This window comes from Rattus norvegicus, chromosome 2, assembly GCF_036323735.1.
Source record: "Rattus norvegicus strain BN/NHsdMcwi chromosome 2, GRCr8, whole genome shotgun sequence".
NCBI classification, from domain to species: domain Eukaryota; kingdom Metazoa; phylum Chordata; class Mammalia; order Rodentia; family Muridae; genus Rattus; species Rattus norvegicus.
The window spans coordinates 162,801,163-162,823,789 of NC_086020.1; the positions used below are offsets into that span (position 1 = coordinate 162,801,163).

A 22,627-nucleotide genomic window follows, 5' to 3' on the forward strand; every position below is an offset into this window, starting at 1 on the left:
CTTGCTAGGCAAGAGCTCTACCACTGAGCTAAATCCCCAACCCCCAAAACACTATGTTTTAAAAATTAACTTTGGCTATCAACCAACACACCGCCACTAGAGCGGGGTCCACAAAATTAAGTTTCTTACTCACTAAGCATTAAGGGGACCAAGTAAAACTCTTCGACGAACAAAGCAAACAGTTTCATGATTTCAAACACAGTCATCGGTCCAAGATTTTAAACACAGTCGTCAGTCCAAATTCAAACACAAAACAAAAGTCAAAAAGACACTAACAGACACCAACACGTCCAGAAAACCACAGTCAGGTCACAAAGAAGACAAACAATTCCAATAGTCAAACAAGTAACAAGCAGACGCGCCGCGCGGCTTCGGTACCAAACTGAAACCAAAAATTCAGACGGAGTCAGCGAGGGTCTTGGATCCTCTACTCCAATAAAATTCAGACAGAGTCATCAAGGGTGCGGATCCCTCCGAAAACGGACGGAGGTGCCACGGATCCGGATCTCCCTCTCCTCCAACCACCCTTGGAACGTCTTCCAGGGCTGCGGGGGAGAAGTCCGAGCTCGTCAGCTCCTTCTCTGGCCCGCCCAGATAGTCCCCAGATCTGAGCCTATTGATCGATCGTTCACAGGACAAGACACAACAGACAAGACAAACGCCGGCTGGCTTACCTCCCGGTGGGTGGTCGGTGATCTCTGGGCGGAGGGTCTCCAAACCCCGGGCGAGCCCCCATAATGAAAGACCCCCAGAGAGGACCTTTCCCTCAGGAGGAGTCCCAAGCACCCAATGACCGAGCCGAGTCCACTCGGATGCAATCAGCAAGAGGGTTTATTGGAAAACACAGGTACCTGCGGGCACACAGTCTCTTCGGAGGACTTGCGCGCCCAGCAGCTCCAGCATGGGGCTTTTATAGGGATTGGGGAAGCAGAAGCGGGTGTACAGAAGCAGATGCATAGTTACGGGGATTGGTGGATTCAAACGAGGCACATAGACATGTTCACATATGATTGGCTATTTCACATGATGAGGTAATAAGGTATAGCTACACACATTGGCAGGTTTGGGGCGTCCTGGATGTTGGGGGCTGGGGGCTTATCTCTTCCTGCCAGGTGGCCTGTGAGTCAGATCCGGTACTCCTGGTCTGTTCTGCATTCCTTTCCTTTTATGGTCTGTTAGTTCTAGTGGCAGGGCGGGGCTGCCTGGGCTTGCTTTTCACAGTGTTTAGTCCTGAGTTGAAACATACTCTTTTAACTTTATATTTTTAAACCTTAAATCTGTATAATTTTCCTTTCATTCGTACATATTTTGCCCTTAAAATATGGACCAGTTCACAAGTCTGTGGAGGTAAGGAGTAGATGAATCTTCTCTGTATCATTTTATGTTTAGTGCATGAGCTACTGAAGTAAGCACAGGAGATAACATTTATCAAGCCACAAGAATTCTTTTGATCGGATAAGGAAATGTTTATATTATTGGCCAAGAAAATTTGTGAGGAAAAGATTCATGTTTTATAAATCTATGTCACAACTCTTTATTTAAAGTAACTGGTCAAATGGAAGCAATTTGCAATTCAAGAAAACAAGTTTAGCTACTTAGAATAATAATCTTCCTGCCCCTAAGGCTTTGCGGGAGTGACATCTGTGTTACACTGTTATCAGTAGATAGCAGAGAGGTGAGAGGCTATGTCTTAGCTTAGTACTCTGACCTATTAAGAACATCTGAATGATTAGTACCTTTATAAGCACAAAAAAGAGAACCTGAGATGACCTCTATGCCAGGACAGGCAGGCCCCACTTGGGTTCCCAGGATAGGAGCAAGCCAGAGCCTAGAAGAACCCTGTCTGGTTCCTTGGGCCACAGGGTCTGTGGTAAAAGTGAAGCTGAGACAGATGACCCTAGCAAGGGAGCACTCCTGCAAATCAGACAAGGAGTGAACCAGAGGTAACCATCAGACAGGTGCCAGGGGGGCCTGATAAGGCCCTAGCCTGATATGAACACCAGTCTGGCATCACACAGGCCTGCATGGACAGACTATGCCCCATGTCATAATGCAGGAGTGTGGCATAGCATTCCTGAGCACTCCAAGGACAACCCCAGACTCTCCGGATATGGGTGAGGTGGCCCCAATTGTGTGAGAATGACATCAGTGTAGATCTTTTTTTTTCTCTGTTGAGGGAGGAGGTTGTAAGAGTGGAGGGTAGATACAAGGGGTGGGGAGATGTGTGGGATTAGAAAGATGTGAAACTCACAAAGAACCAACAAAAAAATAAACTAAAAAGAATAACAATGTCTAGCAGATTCTGAAGAACTTTTATAATTGAATTATGGTTTTAATAGTTTGGGTTTGTTTTTTGTTTGTTTATTTGTCATTTTACCCTCTGAATTTAAATGGCCACCTATGGGCTAAGTAACCGGCAAAATGATCAAATGAACAGACAAGATGTCAAAGGTATTTTGTAAATGCAGTGTTAGTAATGGGCAAGATGGTTTAGCAGGTAAAGCTATCTGCTGCCAAGGTATGTGACCCAAGTTCACGTTGATTACATCCCTGTGGCACACATCATAGAAGGAGAAAACTGACACATAAGTTATCCTCTGATTTCCATAGCTATGCTATGGCAAGTGCATCCACCTCTACCCACCCCCACACAACGAATGTAACAAAAATTTAATTTAGTATGGATAGTTCAATATGATGTAAATATCTTTGCTTTTGTAATTGACTTGTCATTCCCTTTTGAGTAGGATACATCAAGTCAGTGAGGGTGGCCATTTGGCTTTTGTGTAGCAATTTTGAATGCAACAGGGTTATTCATCTTCGCTGCCATCTAAATGCAATTTGTTGCCTAGTGTTTTGATTCCACTTTGTGTTTTATGGAGTTGATAAGATTCCAGATATTTTTTTGTTGTTGAGATTCATCCATCTTATAGTCAGAGGATTGCATTAATTCTTCCAGCTTTATGACAAAAACAAACATAACAGAAAAACCTGTCATCAAATAACAAATCGCTCAAGAGATGGAAGGATTAAGAGGGTAGGTCAGTAAAATTTTGTTTCTGGAATTTGCCATTCATTGTAAATGATCCTATAAGCAGTTTCATTTCAGAAAGGTTATTTTGCATATGGTAGCCTCTGCCATCTAGTGGCTGATTTGGTTACTATATGCTAACTCCCCCCCCCCCCCCCCCCCGAACTTGTTCTAAATTAGCTTGGCTTGGAACTCAGGATTCAGGGATTAGATTTGAGGTCATGACTTTAAAAGAGAGCCAGAAGGCTTATATAGGAGAGTTTGAGGGAGGAAAGGAAAGTGAGAAGTGATATAATTATAATATCAAAAAGTAATTAAAGAAGATGCACAACTAGGTAGTTATGCATTTATGGGGGACAGGAGAAACAGATTAGTGGTAAGAAATGATGTTCTTAATACAGACAACAACCAAACTGTATCGACTGTGAAGCTTCACATTTAAACACAACCCTGTCAGCAACAGGGAGTCATTCAAAGCTTGGAAGCAAGGGAGCTGGGATTCCCAGCTGGGAGATAGACAGACTGAGCTGCCATAGTTTAGGAAGTTTTTCCTTTGGGAAGACCTGATAAAAGTAGACCAAGAAAATTGTTGATCCAATGTGATGGTTTGAACATCTCAGTTGTAAATTGTTAACCAACCAGGTCAAATCTGTGGCAGTCGATGAAAATGTTTGGGAAACCCAGTTTAGAAACTTTCTCCTTTCTAACATATTTTTTCCTTAGGGTTTTACTGCTGTCAACAGATACCATGACCAAAGCAACTTTTTTTTAAGGATAACATTTGATGGCAGCTGGCTTACAAGTTCAGAGGTTCAGTCCAGTATCATCAAGGTAGTTTCATGGCAGCATTTTGACAGACATGGGACAGGAGGAGCTGAGACTTCTACATCTTCATCTGAAGGCTGCTAGAGGAAGACTAGCTTCTAAGCTTCCAGTCAGCTAGGATGAGTATATTAAAGCCCATGCCCACAATGATACACCTATCAAACAAGGCCACACTACTCCGTGGGCCAAATATATACAAACCATCACATTCTACTCTCTGGCCCCCATAGGTTTGTTTAAACACATGAGTCTATGGGGGCCATACCTAGCCATAGCATAATAAAAAATACATTTAGTCACACTTTCAAAGTTCCCATAGTCTATAATCGTCTCAACATAGTTAAAAATCCAAAATAAACAAAAATGTTTAAAGAACTTTTATGAGTATTCACATATCTACCACCTAAATTCTACATTATTATGTTTGTTTTATCACCTATCTATTTATCTGATCTCTCTCTATCTCTTATTTTTTTTACCAATTCATCTGTTTATTTTCTTTTTGGATACATTTCAATATAAGGGAACTGTAAACTTAAATACCTACCCTTTCAATGAAGAAAATAACAATTGAAAGTCTGATGAGATTTGATTTCAAGGCTTATAATGAATGAACAGCATAAATAGGAAAGTTTATGGGTTATACAGACAGATGTTGTGCCACAAAATGAGAGATGTCAGCTTAATATATGTCCTGTATGTATGTATACACAGGGTACATCAACAGGTCTAGCTAGATCTTAGAATCTTGGCAAAAATCAGAATCTTAGTACAAACTAGGAATCATTGCCTGGCAGTTATAAATGAAGGACTGCTCTGAGACAGAGAGTAGAAAAGAAGACTAGGACATATCCTAAGAAAAATGACATGTATTTATTTACAAGGCAAAAAATCAAATATAGTAAAAGAAAATATGAAAGAGGAAAGCACACGATGCTAAAGATGATAACAAAAAACCCAAAACTCTTGTATCTATCTTTGCATCAAGTTGAGAATACTTCAGGGATAACATGGTTTAAAAATGCCAGCCTTGTAAACTTGTAAATTGCCTGGGGAATTTCTAGGATTCTTAGGGTATGATGTATGATGAATCTTACTGTGTTTTTATACATGTGTATTTATGAATGCTGACAGTGAACTATTGGCAGTCAATCTTTTCATAACATTGAATCATCTACATAACAGTGAGAAAAAAGTTTACATAAATCATTTTCCTCAGTATTATATAATGTGAAAACTGCTCCTTGTTTGTCTTGGGGTAGGGGTAAGGATTAACTCATGCTTACTCCTACACCTTCCACAGGCAGGAACCTTTGTTCACTTAAAGAGTTTAACTAAAGGTTTATGTTTGTGATGTAGTGAAATTTACTCCTGATTAACTTTAGGGAATTCATTATGGTGAGAATAAAAGGACATTTTTAATGTAAAAAATTAAATTATTCCTAAGGTGTTATATCCTTTAATCATATTTTATGGCTTTTTAAAACAGCAATACCTGAAGAGATAGAAAATATCAGAGAAAATTGTGAAAATTGTAAGGAAAAGGATCGAATAAAATGAGCAAAACAGCAAAGGGAAGAATCAAAATCAGCGTCTCTGAATAGGACTTCAATATAAACTCTTAAAAGCTAAAACAAAACAAAACCAACAAACCAAAATAAAACTTCTAAAACACAACAATAGGAATAGCTGTGTCCAGGTCTCAAAGCTATCATTCATTAAAAGATTTGGTTTACAGATTTATAACTTATTTATTATATGTTTAATATTACCAAGGGAAAACACAGTTAAAAATTTTATTGTTCAGAAATTTATACAAACATATAATGTGCTTCAATCAAATCCACCCCTCATTCACTGCCAAACGCTTTTTTTTTTTTTTTTCTCAGAGCTGGGGAACCGAACTCTCGGCCTTGTGCTTGCTAGGCAAGTGTTCTACCACTGAGCTAAATCCCCAATCCCTGCCAAACGGTTTCTTTTGTATTACCCTTCCCATCCTTTCTACCAACTTCATGTGTTTCTTTTTTATTTTTAAATCAAACCTACTGAGTCCACTGAGAGCTGCCCGTATGTCCATGGTGTAAGACTATCTGCTGGTGTCTAGAGATAAGGAATATTGTTACCTCTCTTTAGGAAAAAAGTGACTAGAAACTAGGCTGTAATGAATATTGTTTTTTCAAATTAATATATCTCCCTTCCACATCAAAATACATGTAACATTTATATTGATACTCTAGGAGCTTCATATCATGTACCCTATAAAAATCCCTCCCCTTCCTTTCTTATCTGTCTCTGCTCTACAACACTCTCCAGAAGAGGTAAAATACATGACGCATAGAAAAAAGAAGTCCCTTTTGGTTATCTTTATACTCACTGGTGCATGGCCGAACACTCAGTGGCCTGCCCCTTAAATAGAGCTGAGTCTCTGGTCTCCGACACCTCCATCAGGTACCATCAATTGTGGAGACTTACTCTTCGGTGTCTGTCACACTTTTGAAGCATTCTCTTCAGAGGCTTCTTGTCTACTCTGTTACTTCTAGGGAGACAGGGGATGGGTCACTAGGATTTGTCACAAATTTCCATGTCCTTCCCTCTCAATTGTGTGTGTCTGCAGTCATTAATATAGCAAAAATAGCCATTTTTACTGGTTCTTTTCTTAAATCAAATACGTTTCAAAAGAGTCCTTCTGGTTCAGATAATATATTAAGACGATTTTCTTGCATGTATATGGGCCTCTACACAGTTTCTGGTGACAGCACAGACCACAGACACTGCCCCCTGCTGCGGTAGAACCACAGGCAAGGCCTTTGGAAGCTGGCCAGACCACAGATGTCAACATGGTCTCAGACTGCAGCAGAAGGCACCCACACAAACATAGCCCCATTGGTAACACAGCACGTGTACATCTGGATAGTTTCGGAGTGCACCACAGACCATGCAGAGCATCCGCCTGCCCTTTGGCGGTAACATGGGCCACCAACATCAACACAGAACCCCACTTACAGTAGGATATCAGACCCTGAGGTGGCTCTCGGTGACGGCAAGGACCCAGATATCACCATGACCTCAGGTTGCAGCAGAGGTCACCCATATCTGCATAGTCCACACTGGTAACACATGTCACCAAAATCAACCCAGTCCCCTGTAGGGGCATGGCTTGGAGGAACACAGGTGGTCATGAGACTGACGGGCTCGCCTGACTGGCTATTGACTTTTGCACCTCATGTGCAACTGCCCAGATCTGGGGCAGGGAGACAGATAGCACAGCTTCTTAAATCAAATATATTTCAAAAGGGTTCTTCTGGTTCAGATGATAACGTATATAGTAAGACTATTTCTCGCATTTAAAGGCTCATTCTGCTCAGATTTTCGTTTGTCTCTAAAGCCTCATTTTGATTTATTGTCTCTGTCATTTTGATCCAACCATCCTGAATTCTCAGAGCTCCATACTGCAATTAACTCTCTCAACCCCAGCCTTCTGCATATGCTGAACTTTCTTTGACTCTTCAATACCTAATATTGGTTCTTCTATTTCATTAAAGAAAACAATAATAACCTTTTAAATATAATTTTAGATTTACCCGTAGGCCTTGTTTTAACAATACTTTTGAGTAACTGTTCTAAGAACTGCCATACAACCTGTTGGCTTCAGAAACAAAAGTGACTTCGGATGCACTGAGCTGATTTGGCATCCACCACCACAGAAAGATCACACTTAAACTCAAAGGAGGTTATCAGACTAAATGATAACTAGCACAATAAAACCAGAACTGGGCTTTCATTGAGAAAGACTGTTAATTAAGATATTAGTGACTTACTGATAACTAGCAGTTGAGTTACCACAAATAGAAAGTAATAATACTATTATAAATTGTTTTGGATATGCTTCTATTTTCTGCAAAAGTGGTATGCCATCAGCACACACATACACACAAATACACACACTCAGTCTACATACACACTGTTTAACTATAGTGCAATAATGTAGTGATAGTGTATTAAAAGGTCAGACTTAGGAAACCTCTGTCACCTGTAAAAAGCGAAGAACATAAATGAGAAACATCATTAATTATCAGAGGTTTTAGCAAAAAACAATAAGATCCTTAATAATATGGCATCACTAATTTCAATTAAAAACAGAATTTTTTAATAAAATGCATTCTGAGTATGGCTTTCCCTCTCTCATGTTCTTCCAGATTCTTCCCATCTCCCATCCACCTAAGTCTGTACTATTTCTTCTCTTTATTTCTATTGAAAACTACCAGCCATTTAAAAAAATAAAATAAGACAAAATAAACAGGAGCAAACAGAAAAAAAGAACACACACACACACACAAACACACACACACACACACACACCCCACATATAGACTTAGGCACACACAAATTTGCACACATAGAAATTGCATAGAAAAACACAAAGTCAGAAACTATGTGAAAAACTTGTAAGCTTTTAAAAAACTTCTCAAAGCATCGTGAGACAAAAACACTTCCAAAAATACCACTGACTTTGTTTTGTGTTGGCCATCTTCTTCTGAGCATGGTATGTACCCTTAAGTGTGGTTTATATTGGAGAAAACTAATTTTTCCTTTGTGAGTGGTTATCAATTAATGGCAGCTGTTGGCTTGAGGATGGGGCTGCTGTTGGCTTCCCTTCTTAGTAGTGGAACCCCACCTAACTTTCTGTAGTCTCTGTGAATTCATACGTGTGAGTCCTAATGTATCTAGAAGGCCTTGTTTTCTTAGTATTTTCCATCCCCACTGGCCCTTATACTCTTTTTTCCCCTCCTGTTCCATAGAGTTCCCTGAACCCTTAGGGGAGTGATTTAATAGAGTTGACCCTTTGAGGACTGAGTGTTGTAAGGTCTCTTAGTCTCTGCACATTGCCCACTTGTATTCGTTCACATCTAAAGCAAGAGGATGGTCTTGGCAGATGAATGAACAAGGCCCTGATCTATAAGTATAGCAGAATGCTGTTATAAGTCATTTATTGTTATGCTTCATTAGTAGAACCATGGTACTTCATTATTCTCTAGGTCCATGGCCTATCTATGCTTAGAATCTTAGTCACCCAAACAGTGTCAGATATAGGTTACATTTCATGGAGGGCCTTAAGTTCAATATCCAATGAGCTAGTAGTTGGTTATTTCCATAACATTTGTGTTACTATTGTACCAGAGATATTGGAAATATGCCATAATTGCAGATGTAGCGTTTACAGCTGGGTTAGTGGTTATCTTTCTCTTCTGGTAATGTACATTCTATTATCACGACCATTAGTCAGTCAGGGTAAAGGCAATAGGTAGTGTAAGGGTTCATGATTCACAGAAGAGTAGTACCCTGGACTGAAATAGTATGTAAATGTAAGGAGTGTTTCATTCTGCAAAAGTCCAGCATGCTGGAGTCTACCATTTACAAATATGGAGAGACTCTGAAATGAGCTCACAGACCTCAATTAAAGCACTTTACAGGAATTCTGGGGCAGGGGTGGGGAGTGTAGGTGACCTCTATATTAATCATGACTCCATCTCTAGGGACATTTTAGCATCATTGCTGGAGCCTAGGGGCTGGAAACTGTTGCTGTGGAAGTCTGAAAACTGCTGCTGATCTATTCATTGTCCTTGCCTCAGACCAGGTAGTAGGGCAACTTCTGAGGCCTGAGCAAACCTCAGTTCTTGAACTTGTCCAGTTCTTGCCTAGTCTCCTGAACTGGCAATTTGAAGCCTGTCATGGAGTCAGCCTAGCCTTCTCATTTGGTAGCACCAGACTGACTTTTCAATGTTCAAATGGGTGTAGTGTTTGTATTCAACAATAGCTTCTTACCTTTGAAGGACCCTACGGGCTTTTGCCAGCCTTACACCCACCTCCTCAGGTCAAGACTAGGACTAGTACCAGCTTCCCACCTCGGGTCCAGGCTAGGCCAAGTTCTGTTCTCCACCCACAGTTCTCTGGAGGAGCAGGAACATTCTTGAAAAACCGCGGAATGTACTGACTGTCACCTGACCATCTGCTCCCAGATAGAGTTCGAATGGGTGTCATATGCTTGCTAGCCAATAGATTCAAAGGTCAATATGCTTAGCCAATAAGTCTAAACTGTAACCTTGCTGATGCAACCTGTACCCCTAAAAAGTATAAAAACTGCTTGTTATAGCCATTCAGGATCCCCTTCTAGTCACTTACCACGAGAGCCTGATTGAGGGTCAACCCTGACAGGCTGGAAAAATAAACTTCTTGTGTTTGCATTACACTCCATTTTGTGTCTCACTTTGGGGGTCTCCCAGTAATTAAGACTCACTTCAAGCCTTACACCATCAGTTTGTGGATCGCAGCCAATAGCCATGGCAGTGGTTTGGGTTGTTTGAGGATTTCCATGAGTCTCCTTTGGCCAACAAATTGATTATGGCCCAATTCTTTGACTGGACCACTTGAAGGGTTTTGTAGAAACCTATTAATTCAAAGATTTTTGAAAAAGAGACAAACATGGAAGAAACTTATGTGTGGTCACCAAATAATAGGGTAGACAAAGTCCTAAATATACATCTCTCACCACAAAATGAGATATTTTTAAAGGGTGACTCCACTGGAATTTGGCTAGCTGCTATTTTGACTATAAGGAATAGAATCTTTAGAATACATCAGTTAGATTGTGTTAATACAAGTAAGAAGTTACATACATAATAAAATTATGATATCCTAATAGTCAGTAGTGCTATAAGTTTTGGAACAACTCTAGAATATCATTTATTTGTTGTCTTGGGCTTTGTTAATTGAAACTAGTATCTACATATATTTTATGTATCTAGAGTAGAACTATTCTTATTATCTTGCAATTTATCTGAAAGGAGGAAATCAGTTTTCATATGTCGCATAGTCCCTTGCACACATATGATGCTATCTTGCCGTAGCACCTGAGTTAAGGTGGAAGGACCCGCCCTGGAGCATCTGTGGGATCCATGGAAAATGAATATGCTGAATGGGCATATTCTTTTATTACAGCATCTGGTTATTTTCTAGAATGGAAATGTGGCTTTCAAAGATCTAAAGATTGATCTAAAATATGCTATAATATAGGATGCTCTCAGTATATACTATCAATGTAAACTATATTATCAGTATGTACTACCAGTAAAGCCTAGGACAAACAGGAATAGAGTCAGGATTTCTTAAAGAGATAGATTTTCTAAAGAGTTTGTTAATATACACCTCTCGATAATGCACTTTATTATAGTAGTAACTCTGAATGTTATTGACCTCAAGTTTTTATGGACACACCAATTTGTTATTTACAAGAAATGCACATCACTGGCAAAGATAAACACAGCACTGAGGCAAAAGGAGAAATGTAAGGGGAAAACATATACAGGAAATGTGACAGTGATTTCTCAAATTTCCGTGAGTGTAATGATTATTCTAGTACAGTTCTTCCTCTGCTGTCAGAACCAAACCCAATACTTGTTCTACATTTTATTTTGTTAGGGTTAAATCTTGCTAGGGGTAGGATGTGCTCATATTTTTTCTGTAACATTGTCATTTATTCTACACAGTTACAGCAACTAAAAATTATTACTATCAGAGTTGCAAAGCAGATTGAGACATTCATAGTGGGCTTTTTATGTAGGTTCTGAGGATCTGAACTTGTAATTATATAGTAAACATGTTACTGAATAAACTATCCTCCTTGCCCTCTTGATATGGTATGCTGTTTTAGAAATGATAATGTCATTTAATTTCAATTATTTTTATTTAAATATTGAAATTATTAAAATATTTATCAATAATTAAGTAAAACATTTAAATTTATAAGATATTAAAATTTCAAGCAATAACTATTTTTCAATATGAACTTAGCACTTATCTTTAGTGGAAATGTAAAATCTGCTTCAATATTTTGTGTATACCTACATATGTAACTATAAATAATTATTATAGACTATTTCATATGAAAGGTACTAAAAAATAAAACTTACCTAGTGCTTTTTTAAAACTAATAACAGTCTTTTTCTGTTAAGTTTCTGACTGTCTTAGGCTGCTTTATAATAGGTGTTACTACAAACTCTGTTTACTATTTGAAGAAAGACTCCTATTCTCCCATAATGAGGACTATCAATCCATTTCTACCTAAGGCAGGGTAGAAGGCAAGATTCTGCCCTGGGCCATACACTCAAACTGTTAGACTAAACAACATTGTTCCTACCTCAGTAAAAAAAGAAAGTAAAGCCAAGCTGTCAATGTGACCATTTCCTCCCCAAAGAAGGAATACGAGAGAGAGACATATAACTCTACTAGAAATATACAAGGCAGCTCTTCAGCATTTATCTTGTTTTCTGGACTTGTATATTGTATACCTGCACATTGTCAGATAAAAATAAATATTTTTTTCTGAAGCTTCCAGGTCAGTTTTTGGATGAGTTCAAACGAGATTTCGTGCTGAACAGCGGCTCTTGAAGTGTTTTGTGCGATCACACATTTATGATCACATTTGCTAGGAGCTGTACTGTGAAGCAGTCTCTAGCTTAATGCCATTCTTTCAGCTGCCAGCCAACTTTCCATCTTCCAAAGCAGCTAGATATTGGTGGACACTTCTATTTTCAGGTATAATGACAAACAACACAGATGGGGAAATTCTGCAATGTCATGGCTGGTGGATGACAAAGAGCAAGAGTCATCTGCTTAAAAAATTCCTGCCTTCACCTTCTACATTAAATTAGGCTTGTATATGTGGATATAGGATATGAATATGCCTGGGTATGGAATCTGATATACAGGGAATGTGACAGTGATCTCTCAAATTTCCATGCGTGTAAGGATTATTTTAGTACAGTTCTCCCTCTGCTGTCAGAACCAAACCTAATGCTTGTTCTTCATTTCATTTTGTTAGAGTTAAATTTTGCTAGGGATAGAATGTGCTCATGGCTTTTTTCCCCTATAATGTCATTTATTCTGCACAGTTACAGCAACTAAAAATGATTACTGTCCGAGTTGCAAAGCAGATTGAGAATTGTGATTAGGAGAAAATGCCAGAACTGGACTATATTATAACTGGTATGCCCTGGTCCTAGTTGTTTTCAGTTATTGGGTGATGTATCCATGTGCCATCAAACCAGATTTGTCACTATCATGGGAAACCATTTCAGTTTAAATGTATAATGAAAACAATAGATAATCTCAAAGAATTTGAGAAATACAGAAAATTATGAGTATACTCGTAAACATTTGGGTAGAGGTATTTCAGGTTTTCCCTTTGTCCTTAGTTGTTTCAGACCATGCCCTTTAACCTTACTCAATAGGCATGCATTGTTGGATACCGCATGTTCCCATCATCCTTTACTTTCTAGTGCCCTGGCTTTTCTCCAGCGTACTCTGTGATGACGTAGTTTGCCTTTTCTTGGTGCCATGTTATTAACTTTCTATCCCTATTGGCATTTGACTTAATTTTCATGGGATATTTAAATGATTAATAAACTTTTGACGATCTAAACATTATGCAGAAACTATACTATAAATGTGTAAATATAAAACGACCACCCTAGCTTTCAATGAGATCAAGAATGAAAACTACTACTTACTGGAGCAGACAAGAGGCAAAATCAGGAGTATTAGGTCAGCACAGATCCAGAAAGATCCAGAGAAAGGAGAAAGGAAAAAGGGAGCATACTCGCATTCAATGGTAAAGTCTTGAAGGCTAAAATACAGTATTTTCAACTATCAGAAATTCATTAAATCATTTCAACAGAGCTTTTTAGTGGCTTCCAAACCATGTAAACAAGTCTCTTAAAAATGAAAGGACTAGGGTTGGGGATTTAGCTCAGTGGTAGAGCGCTTGCCTAGGAAGCGCAAGGCTCTGGGTTCGGTCCCCAGCTCCGAAAAAAAGAACCAAAAAAAAAAAAAGAAAGGACTAGGGGGCCAGAGAATAGACTCAGTCCTTACAGCACTGACTGCTCTTTCAGAGGTTCAGAGTTCAATTCCCAGCAACCACATGGTGGCTCAACAACCATCTGTAATGTGATCAAATACCCTCTTCTGGTGTGTCTGAGGACAGCTATAATGTACTCAGATACATTAAATAAATAAAATATTTTTTTAAGAAAAAGGGAAGGAAAGAAAGTGTTATACAGAATCCATGTATAAAACAGATCAGTGTTCAGCCTCCTAAGCACTGGGATTATGGATGTGGTCACCATGCCCAGCAAGAATTGCAGTTTTATGTATGTGACAAGTACCTTGTTTTGAAGTTAGTTTTGACTGAAATCCTTTCCACAATATCTAGTTCAATGAATAAGGAAAGTCTATGGGAGAGCTTTCTATGCTTTTGGCAAACAGTGATTTCTCAGCCCCTGAACCACTGAGATGGAGGTGCAGATGGGGCTCCTCACCTACTACCCCTTTGAGCATCTTTAAGCAGTTAATGTTTGTTAGGAGGGGTGCATCACTTTCTTCCCCGAGAAAGCTACTCATAAATTATCTATGCTCCAGTAAATAAACTCCTACCCACATTCCCTCAGGACACTCAGATTGAACTCTATGAGCCTCATGCATACAAGGCATCAAAGTAGGAGGGAGACCTGGGAAGAAGGTTTTAATAGGAGAGGGAGAAGGAGATTTTTTTTACCAGGAGAAGAAAGCGATTGAAAGAGAAGGATAGGAAGTAAAAATGATTAAAATTCATTATATACATATATGAAACTGTCAAAGACTTAAAAAGCCAAAAGTTTATATTTGCGGAGAACAAGATACAAACTGCATGCTTACAGAATGTGCATTTTATTCATCAATGAAGTTAAAAATGTAATGTGATCTATGTATCTAGTAGATGCCCTGAGCCAACTTGTTGGATCAATAAATAATTATACAAATAAAATATGATATTTGCTCCCTTTTCTGTGCAAAGAGGTTAGATGTTTGCTTTGAAATAAAGTATATTTCTTTCGTGTTATGAACAAGGAAGTACTCCTTGTCTTCAAAGGAGTTTTATTTGCACAAAGGTCGAGCAGAAATTAACTATATCTAACTTGCTCCTTCTTGTTCTAAATTCATAGAACAGAAGCAAGAAACCAAGTACCAAGAGACATTTTGTACAAGTTTCACTTCAACAAAACCAAACACACAAGTATTTTCAATAACAGAAATGGCTTCTCATTATTCAATCCCTTTGTTTCGTCTATGAACTCCAACTGCCATTTCCTGAGAACCTGCCAGCCATGCCTTCTGATGAAGGTGTGCAAACTTCACTCTCCCTCCTGTCCTCCAGACCCACTCCCCTATTCTTACCACTGTCTCTGATGCACCACCTGCTGAGGCCTCTCCACACTCTCTGCTTCCATTTTCTAGAAACTAGGCAGATCTTGGTGGCACACTTTGCTTTCTTCCCTCTTGTGGACCCTACAGATCCTCCTCCTAGCCTATCCCCATTCCTATGGGTCAGCCTCCAATTCCTAGAAACAAGTTCTACCAGTGGCTACCCTTGACAGGGCCTCAGAAGCACTCCCTACCAGGCAAACCACAGCTACCACATTCTCATAAGAACCAGAAAGAGGAACAGAAACCAACTAGCAGAGGTTGGTTTCTACCTAACAAAATCAAGACCAAATGTCAACACCTAGAACTACAGTCATCCTAAATCCAGATGCTTAGATGCCAGCACAATAATGGGATCAGTAACAACCAGGACAACATGTCTCCACTAAAGGTCAGTAACTCTATTACAGTGGTCACTGAACAATGCAATATAACTAAAACACAAGACAAGGACTTCAAAATAGCCTTTCTGAATATATTAGAGGTCTTTAAGGAAAGTGTGAATGCATTTATTAATGAAATGTATGAAAACACAAACAGGGAAGTGAAATAAAAAAATACTTCAAGGCATGAAAGTGGAAATAGAAATCAATAAAGAAAAAACAAGGTGAAGTAAAACAGGAACTGAAAAAGGATCTTCATAGGTATGCCTCACCAACAGGATAGAGGAGATGGAAGAGAGAATCTCTGGCATTGAAGACAAGACAGAAAATTGGATACTCTAGTCAACAAAAATGTTAAATCTAAAAACCATGGCCTCTAGTAGAAACACAGACCATGGACAACCATAATCTCTGGGCACTCTATGGGTTCTGCAGCAGCAGTACAGGCTACAGACACCAACATGACTTTAGGTGGCATCACAGAACCCTGCTATCTACATGGCCTTAGGTAGTTATATAAGCTAAACTCAATGAGCATGTCCCACAGCAACAGTATGGTTCACTGGCATCTGCATGGTTTCAGGCAGCAGCACAGACTGCAGACATCCACAGGACCTGTGGGGTAATACAGGTCATGGACCTCCGTATGGTCCCCAGCAGCAGAAGAACCACGAACACCAACTTGGTCCTTGGTGCATCATGGACCGTGGACCTCATCATGACCTTCAGCAGTAGCACAGACCACAGGCATGTCTGACCTCTGTGACACCACCTGACCTCTGGACTACTAACATCCATATGGACTGAAAGCATAGACCATGGACTCCAGCAAGTCCCCATCTGTAGCACAGATCATGGATACCAACGTGGCTTTAAGGGGTGGGAGTGGGGACAGCATGGACCCTGGAGATATTTCAAAGAATCTCAATCCAGAAAATGAACCATTCTCTCTCTGGGCATCCTGTTGTTGCTCAGAGCCAAGATGATAGTGTGGTTGGGCAGAATGTTTAGGGGAAGAACCTGCCCAAGGTCCAGGCTTCTGCACCACCCTGCCAGTCCTACTCTGCAACAACATCCTTTCCTTTCTACCTCAGCCTTCTCCCACGCCTGTCATCTCTCCACTGTGCATTAGCTCCTTCATTCCTCCATCTGTACCACCTTTCCACCATATATTTGTTCACTGTGGCTGAAGTTGCATTGGAAGCTACAGTGTGTCATATTTTGTCCAAAAATCTTTCTATGTAAATAATCATTGCAATGAATAATTGGTCTGGATCAACCTTTCTAGAGCACTGTAAACACTGGACCATCACAAGACTCATCTCAGATAACCTACTGTTGCTGTCAAGAGTCAGGGTGATCTTGTGCCTAAGCAGGGGTTCCAAGGGCTGGATTGACGAGAGCTCCAGGCCACCACACATTTCCCTGCCTATCTGAGGCTCACTAGCACTATTGGCTTGCAGCCTATTGGCAGTGCCTTGGCCCCACATTCTCCTCCTTCCAGCAAGGCAGAGAGCCAGCCCTATTCAGCAAGGAGATGTTTCCTAAGGAGCTCCAGGCTGAAGTACACCTCCCTGTCTTAGGTGCCACAACCTTTGTGTTTGCAACCTGTGGGCAACACCTAAGCCTATTACTCCCCTCCTTCCAGTAGGGTGAGCAGCCACAGGGGCTCTATGCTGTGCGCCAACACTGAGTGTTCTATGTCCCCTGAGGCCAACTCTTCCAATATCTCTTCCATTTTGTTCCCTCACTTCTCTAGTTTCACCATTCTCTGCCATACCCACACTCTGTGTGCTCTGCTGCACCCTCTTTCCTTCCAGTTCTATGAAAACACATTTGAAAAGCATCTTTCCAGCACACCTGACCTCTTCAGTTGTTGTGAGCACACTGAAGGTTCTGCAAAGTCCATCTCACAGCAGGGCAGCACTCCAGCTTGGGCTTGGATTTTGACACGTTTGCTCTTCCACGGTGGCTGCAGGGCTGACAGCAAGGACAGGAGGGGGCACTAGCTCTGGAATGGCTGCTGGGGTCATCAGCTGAGGCCTGGTGCGGGACACTCAAAACCAGGTGATGCACTGAAGACTCAATTTCATATGTGTCTATCCAGCCCCAGGAACTGTGTGCACCCCAACAATCACGGCTCCGTGTCCCTCACAAATCGCCTCTTTATGCTAAATATTCAATGTCTAGACAAAACTCGACTCCAAACTGATCTTGGACTTAATGTAAGCCAGATACACAAAATCTGATAGAAGAAAAAATGGAAAATAGTCTTTAGTTGGCACAGAAAAGGACTTTTTGAAGAGAACACCAATAGCATAGACACTAAGAGCGAACAGTTAACTAATGGGACCTCATGAAATGGAAAACCATCTGTATATCAAAGAATAATATCATCCTGAGAAAGTGGCAGGCTATAAAATGGGAAATTGTTTTACTATGTATCTGACAGAGAGTTAATACCCAAAATATATGTAGAAGTACAAACAAACAAAAACAAATAACAAAAATAAACCAGACATCAAGAAAACAAACAACTCAATTAAAAATTGGGTACAAATTTAAACAGAGAGTTTGAAATAGAGGAAACTCAAATGGCTAAGAAGGACTTAAAGAAATGCTCAGTATCTTTAGTGATCAGGAAAATGCAATTCAAAAGTAATTTGGGATTTCATCTTACATCAGGTAGAATGACAAGGGTCAATACAATAAATATAGCTCATGCTGGTAAAGATGTGGCATAAGGGGACCACTCCTTCATTTCTGATGAGAGTACAAACTTGTACAGCCACTACGGAAATCAGTGAGAGAGTTTCTTAGGCAACTGGGAATTGGATCTACCTTGAGATTCAGCTATACTACGCAAAGGACTCTACACACCCCCACACTGGCTCATTCCTTAACATTTAAGTTCTCTTCACTGTCGACAGAAATTGGAAACAAACCAAATGTTCAACAACAGATTAATGACTAAGGAAAATGTGGCATATTTATACAAATGGAATATTATTTAGCTATTAAAAATATAATTTTCAGTTAAATAAAAGGAGTCAGAAAAAGAAATTGTCCTTAATGATATAACCCAGAGCCACACAGAAATATGGATGTTTGCTGCTAGGTCATTGATAAGCAGAGTATCGCTCATATAACCACAGAAGTTAGTTATGGAGTAAGGGACTACTTGGAAAGGATGGGTTTCCCTAGGAAGGGTGAAATGAAAGTTTTGGGTTGTGTCATGTGATGCAGACTCATGTGGTGTTTTGCACATATATCATGGCTTCCAGTTTTATGTTTTTATGGGACTTCTGTATGTGTGACGTGTGCCTCTGCATCTATATGTGTTTCTTTTGCCTTTTCATTGGCTCTTTTTCTTCTCTTGTGTTTTTCTTTGTCCTATTCAGATTTGTTTGTTTTAATCTATCTTATTTTATTTCAGTATTATATCATATGCACCTGATTTTGTAAATGAAAGTCAGAAAGGGTGTAAACCTGGGTGGGAGGAGAGATGCGGGGGGAGGGGAAGAGGTGGGATAATTGGGGTAAGGAAACCAAAATCAAAATATATTGTATAAAAATTGAATTTCATTAAAAATAATGATAATAAAAGCAGTCGACATTGAAGGATGGCTGTAGATGCCCAAAGGCCCCTCCTGCTGTCCTTTTCATTTCTGCATCAAGATTCAAGTAACATCATAGTTCAGACAAGACCTTGTGAGCAATGTTCACTGTTAACCTGCACTTGGAGCACAAGAACTCCTTTGACAAGCTCCCAGAGAGTAGTAACAAGATCTCCTAGATGGCCACGTTGCTAGGTAACAGCATGTTTCCTTGGTCACGGGGAATCCATGGAAGATTCCTATCCACAACATAGCAGCAGATTCTTGGTGGACAGTTCTCATATCCTTGGAAATGTGTGAAAGATTACCTACAGGAAAGTAACTTTTATGAAGCAAGACGGACTTTTATTTCTACCTTCCAGACATGTTCAGAAGGTAGGAAAAAAGGAATTTAAAGTATCTTTGCTATTATTTGAGAGTGAGCACAAAAGTCCAGCAAGCATAGATCATGTTTCCAGATTATATTGCAGTTAATGTTGTAAATGTTGTAATGTTGGGGGCTGATGAAGGTTGTTGCTTCCAGAGTCAAACAAACTCAGCCATTACCATCTGCTCAGTACTTACTTGCAGCTAGCTGTAAACTCATGCAATCCTAATCATTGCCTTATCAAAGGAGGTGTGCTGTTCTAGGAACGATGTCTGCAGATACTCTTTAAGATGTAAGTGCAAGCTTCAAGGCGATAAATGGATCAGCTAAAATGGAATATCTATTGACATTAACTAGATAGGTGCAAATAAATCTATTTACTGCTGAAAGACACCTGGAACTTAGTTAAGGGCAAAGCCTGTTCTTCCCTTCCTCATTCCACACTACATCGCTGTCTCCTAAGTATTTTTACAGTACCTTGCAGGTAATTTAAAAATAAGCATTTTGGAGAACTGTAATTTTCTTCAAGTTTTTAAATGTATATTGCTGTATAACTTGGTTCTCATCTTTTAAAGCATGCGATTCACACTTTAGGCCTTCAATATTATATCCATCATGACTTCATAAGATAAAGAAATCAGTTGTGGCTTCCGGTTACTGCCTGTAGACCAGAGTAAAGTTCTTAGGTAGGGAGCTGCTGAAATGACAGAATGGTCTGCTTCCAGAAGCCAACTGTGTACACCTCAAGTGGTATCATGATAGGACAAATGAAATATAAGTGCCTGGTACTTCAGAGAATTGACAGGGGAAAGTAGTCATTTTCAAATGTGTAGAGGTTCTGTACAGTGTTATGGACTTCATTTTTACCTGCCCTAGAAGGGAGTAATTTGTGAGCTCTATGTAAGGCATGTTTACCATCAGTAATGTTCTTTTCCAGTGTGTCTCCATGGAAGGAATTTTAGGGACAATGTAAAACAAGTGACACAGAGATACAATTTATCTTTCATTACTGAATATTTGAAGGACAAAAGGAGGAAGAGGTAAGAATAAGGAGGCAGGAAGAGGGGACGAAAGGAAGGAACGGGGCAGGATAAGAAAAGGAGGGCGGACTGAGGAGATCTGTGAATGGGAGGGAAGCAGAAAGGAACATGCTCTGTTTTCTTAGCTTTGCATTTTCCCAGCCCCCTTGTCTGCACTCTTCTCTCCACAGTGCTTCCTAAAGGAGTCTGCTTCAGGTGGGTTTGCATAGTTTGTCCTTAATCACAGGACTGATGCCTATCACATGTCTATCAATATCTATTCTCTGCTAAGGCAGTAGGGAACCTGGTTACATTTTCAAAATTGTAACAATATAAAGAGAGGACAGAGTGAAAACCTAAGCAGGACTCCAGGTCCTAGGGTCCTAGGACAACAAAGCAATCCAGCTTCTAAATATGATTTTTAGAGAGGATATGGAAGTATTTGCATCTTCCTTGTCCTGAGTCCTTGAGTAATCTTTGCTTTAATAACTACCAGTGAACATGCTAGTGGCTTCTGCAATTTAAAAGCTTTTTTTCTTTGTAGAAGGCTCTTTCTTCTTTGTTTTCTCACTTTTATTGTGCATAGATTTGGGATTCACTGCTGTTTATAAAGCTAGGCATGGAGATGTGGCAATGGGAGCATGTAAAATTTATAACAATAAAAATTTGGTTCTCATAAAATTAAAATCCAGCTCAGCTGCTAATATATGTAGCAAAAATAAACAGAATAAAATTTAACTCAGACTGAAGCCCAGGAAATAAACAAATATAGTTGGACAGTTCTTCAAAATTAAATATTTTCTCATAACAATATAAATAATATCAGACTTGCCTGTTGTGATCCAAGGCTTTGGGTTAACAGAAAGAATTTAGAATGTTTCTAAAAGATAGTTTTCCAGAAGAGATGGCTAATAACGTATCATATGCTCAATTTATGAGTTTAGTCCTAAGAATTTAATATAGAGTTATTTGAGGGTAGTAATAGTTTCTGAATTTAAACCTGGTACATTTCATTTGTCATTTCGGAAATCAACAATTCTTAAATATCAGATTACTCCTGGGTTTTATGAGAGCTGCATTAAGAGTTCTGCCTATTTTTCATTATCATCTCTACCGTGCTGATAGCACAAACGCTGCCAGTGAGCAAGCAAGCAAAATATAGTCCCGGAAAGAACTGAAACACTGGGTTAGACATAAAAAGAACAACAGAGGAGGAGCAGGGAAGGATTTTGTTAGGGGGTGACCTGGAAGCCTGGAGAGGGCAATGAGTGGGATGTAAAGTGAATAAGTAAAAAAATTAAATTAAATTAAAATTTAAAATATCTGAGACACATTGGGATACTATGTGATGATCTATCATGAGATCAATTGTATCATGTCTAAGATTGCCTGGTGTAAACAAAAATTTCATTAGTTTTCAGAACCCATCTCTCTCTCTCTCTCTCTCTCTCTCTCTCTCTCTCTGTGTGTGTGTGTGTATGTGTGTGTGTCTCTCTCTCTGTACATCTATATCTCTCTACATATGTATGTGTATGTTTTAAAAATATATAATTTATAAGATTTTAAAATATGCTATATAAATGTATATATTTATTTATATTCTTTAAGGATAAGGAAGAGCTTTTACACTTGGGAAGAGTGCCCTTTGTTAACTAAAAAATAAATTGAATTTTCTTTCCTCCTCCTTGAATAGAGAGCCCTCATGGGAAAACCATTAATAGAAATGTAAGTTTTAGAAACTGAGTTGTACTGAATGCTATTTTGTTCATGCTGTATGTCATAGAGAAGCCCCTGGCCCTGATGTGTGCCTAGTGTCCCTTCTTCCAATCAAGAAGCTCAGCTGACCCCTAGGAAGTGGATTACCCGCTACTTCCTCCTTTGGTTACCTTACAAGTCATGTATCTGCCTGCTACACATTTTAATTAAACGACTCTCACTGCTGCAGACAGGTTATGAGGGTCATAAATTCATGACTAAAGGACATCATGGTCTTCTGACGGAAGGTGCTTGGGAACTGATAAGTTCCTATTGTTATTTTTCATCCTTCCTTCTCAGCTCACCCGATGGCTTCTCGTTAGTCACTCTACATG

The 22,627-nt window shown here is 39.5% G+C and overlaps 1 protein-coding gene and 1 non-coding gene across 10 annotated transcripts in view; both read left to right on the forward strand.

Annotated features, from left to right (window-relative positions):
* The first annotated feature begins 1,611 nt into the window (after nucleotides 1–1,611).
* On the forward strand, nucleotides 1,612–1,745 carry LOC120101338 (small nucleolar RNA SNORA17). The gene has a single exon (XR_005501705.1). It is a non-coding gene; the product is annotated as a small nucleolar RNA SNORA17 (small nucleolar RNA).
* Nucleotides 1,746–19,364: 17,619 nt separating this feature from the next.
* LOC108350036 (uncharacterized) overlaps nucleotides 19,365–22,627 on the forward strand; it is a 93,604-nt gene continuing 90,341 nt past the window's right edge. For 7 of the 9 annotated variants that reach the window (XR_010064304.1, XR_010064308.1, XR_010064306.1 and 4 more), the window contains exon 1: nucleotides 19,370–19,526. Coding sequence is in view for 4 of the 9 variants with exons in the window: in XM_039103720.2 (XP_038959648.1) it covers nucleotides 19,516–19,526 (11 nt within the window). In the remaining 5 variants the exon portion in view is untranslated. Of the gene's footprint in view, nucleotides 19,527–22,627 lie in introns of all 9 variants that reach the window. The other 2 variants (XM_039103721.2, XM_063282900.1) reach the window with 1 other exon arrangement.